Here is a 1,981-nt window from a genome sequence, read left to right as displayed (position 1 = left end):
TATATATATAAAGAACGCAACGCGACGACGTGTGCACAAACGGATTGTTTTTAATGACGATCCGTCAGACTGCCACCGGCAATCAGCAGACAGCGTCGCGCCGTCTAGCGCTCACGAGGAGTACGACGCAGTGAGTGCAAGGCTTTATTATGCAGAGAACTGTTCAGAGAACTATATATTTTGTGTTCATGAGGCGTAAATATACGAATTTGTAGTGCCCGTATAAACGTATAAAAATTCGCTAAATTGGATCAGCCCGAAATACTAAAACAATGTAAAAAAACGGGGACTTCTAAATCAAATAATAGTTTGGTTCTTCAGTTTACGATCCATTTTAGTTAAAGTCAGACTCCGGAGGAAAAAATGTTTTGATATGTTGTAGCTGATTTTTCTAAGACAGAAAAAAGTTGTTTGACGAAAAACTGGGGAACGGTGAACGAGCTACAGGAGGAAAAAGGTATAAAAGTGGGCGGTTACGCCCCTTTCCCCCCCCCCCCCAGTTTTTAAATATTCAAAAATCTGTATCTCATTCACCGTTGCTCAGTTTTTCGTCAAACAACATTTTTCTGTCTTAGAAAAATCAGTTCTACAACATATCAAAAAAACTTTTCCCTCCGGAGCCTGACTTTAAGTGGTTGTTATTTAACTTTCTAAAATGCATTGGGTGAGTTTTGCTTAATCACGAACCACAAAGTTAGCTAATGCTTATAGTTGTTAAGAAAGTCCTACTGACTTTGAATGGTCACTCTGGTTAGACAACAATAAATGTTTTACTTTTTCCATATAATGATATGTAATTTCATGTGTCCAGTTCTATATAACTCTCTATTCCAACAATAGGCCTATACGTTTATTATGTTATGAGAATCTTACCTAACAGTGTTGAAAAAAGTGACTCGAACGTTCCCACGATCGTGCTGTACGCATATAATCTTGTACCGAATAGCATATACCCGCACGCACCATACGAAGCAAATATGATCAAAAACATGAAAAAGAAGTTTAAGAGTTCCTTGTAGCAAGACCCGATCGTGTTGGCCAGAAGAAGCATTTTCCGATTGAACCGAAGCAGTTTCAAGAACTTGATTGTAGATATAAATAACACAATGCCAATGATGTAATAATAGAGCTTAAAGACAAAACGAAGATAATGCAATCAAATGGCATCTCATTTTAATAATTTTGTATTTTTGACCAAAGTAAACGGATGAACCCTTTGTTTTTTATCCAGAATAATTAAGCATTGTTATGTTGGTTAGAGTAGCTCTAAATTGACCTAACATTTTGTATTTTACTATTATAATCATTAAATATTCTTCCTTTGTTAAGAAAGTAAACATGAACACTTCTTTATCATTTTATTAGTGCGCAGGTACGTCAAATTTTATGAAGACGACCTTACGTTAGGAAGCTTTCGATTGCACGAGGGTAGGACGTAGAACGTAATGATGTCACTGAAGTCATCTGGGCATGCGAGAACGTTAAGTTCTCCTCGTCGCGTGTATTCTATGACGCAATTTGGCCAAATCTACGTATATGCAGAGAAAGTAGGACGGTCACGCATGAGTGATTCCGTTCTAGCGTCGCGTCGTCGAACAAATCGAAAGCTCCCTACTGTCAGCAAGCAGTGGCGGCGCCAGGATTTCCCCGACGGGGGGGGTCCAATCTCCCCGACGGGAGGGCTGATGTCCCCGACAAGAAAAAGTGGGCGTGGTCGGGCGAAACCTTTCGAAAGTGGTCCAGGGGACGTAGCCCCAGAAAATATGACAATTTAGGGGTTTCAAAGGCATATTTAATCGATTTTATAGCCTAATAATAGGCCTATGTACAAAATACATAATTGTACAAAATACGAATTGTGGTTTTTCTCCCCGACGGGGGAGGGGAAGGGGGAGGCCTCCCCGACGGGGGAGGGGAAGGGGGAGGCCTCCCCGACGGGGGGCTGTAGCCCGAAGGCCTCCCCGACGGGGGGCTGTAGCCC

General features: G+C 41.3%; 1 protein-coding gene across 1 annotated transcript in view; it reads right to left on the bottom strand.

Annotated features, from left to right (window-relative positions):
• LOC117104035 (polycystic kidney disease protein 1-like 2) overlaps positions 1 to 1,981 on the bottom strand; it is a 20,290-nt gene that overhangs the window by 4,219 nt on the left and 14,090 nt on the right. The window contains exon 15 of the mRNA XM_033244690.1: positions 874 to 1,129. Coding sequence (XP_033100581.1) covers positions 874 to 1,129 — 256 coding nt within the window. The remainder of the gene's footprint in view (positions 1 to 873; positions 1,130 to 1,981) is intronic.

This window comes from Anneissia japonica, unplaced genomic scaffold (assembly GCF_011630105.1).
Source record: "Anneissia japonica isolate Jap-2015-1 unplaced genomic scaffold, ASM1163010v1 scaffold1065_len1792383_cov172, whole genome shotgun sequence".
NCBI lineage: Eukaryota > Metazoa > Echinodermata > Crinoidea > Comatulida > Comatulidae > Anneissia > Anneissia japonica.
The sequence above is the reverse complement of the archived record's forward strand: the minus strand, read 5'-3'. Positions and strand labels throughout refer to the sequence as shown.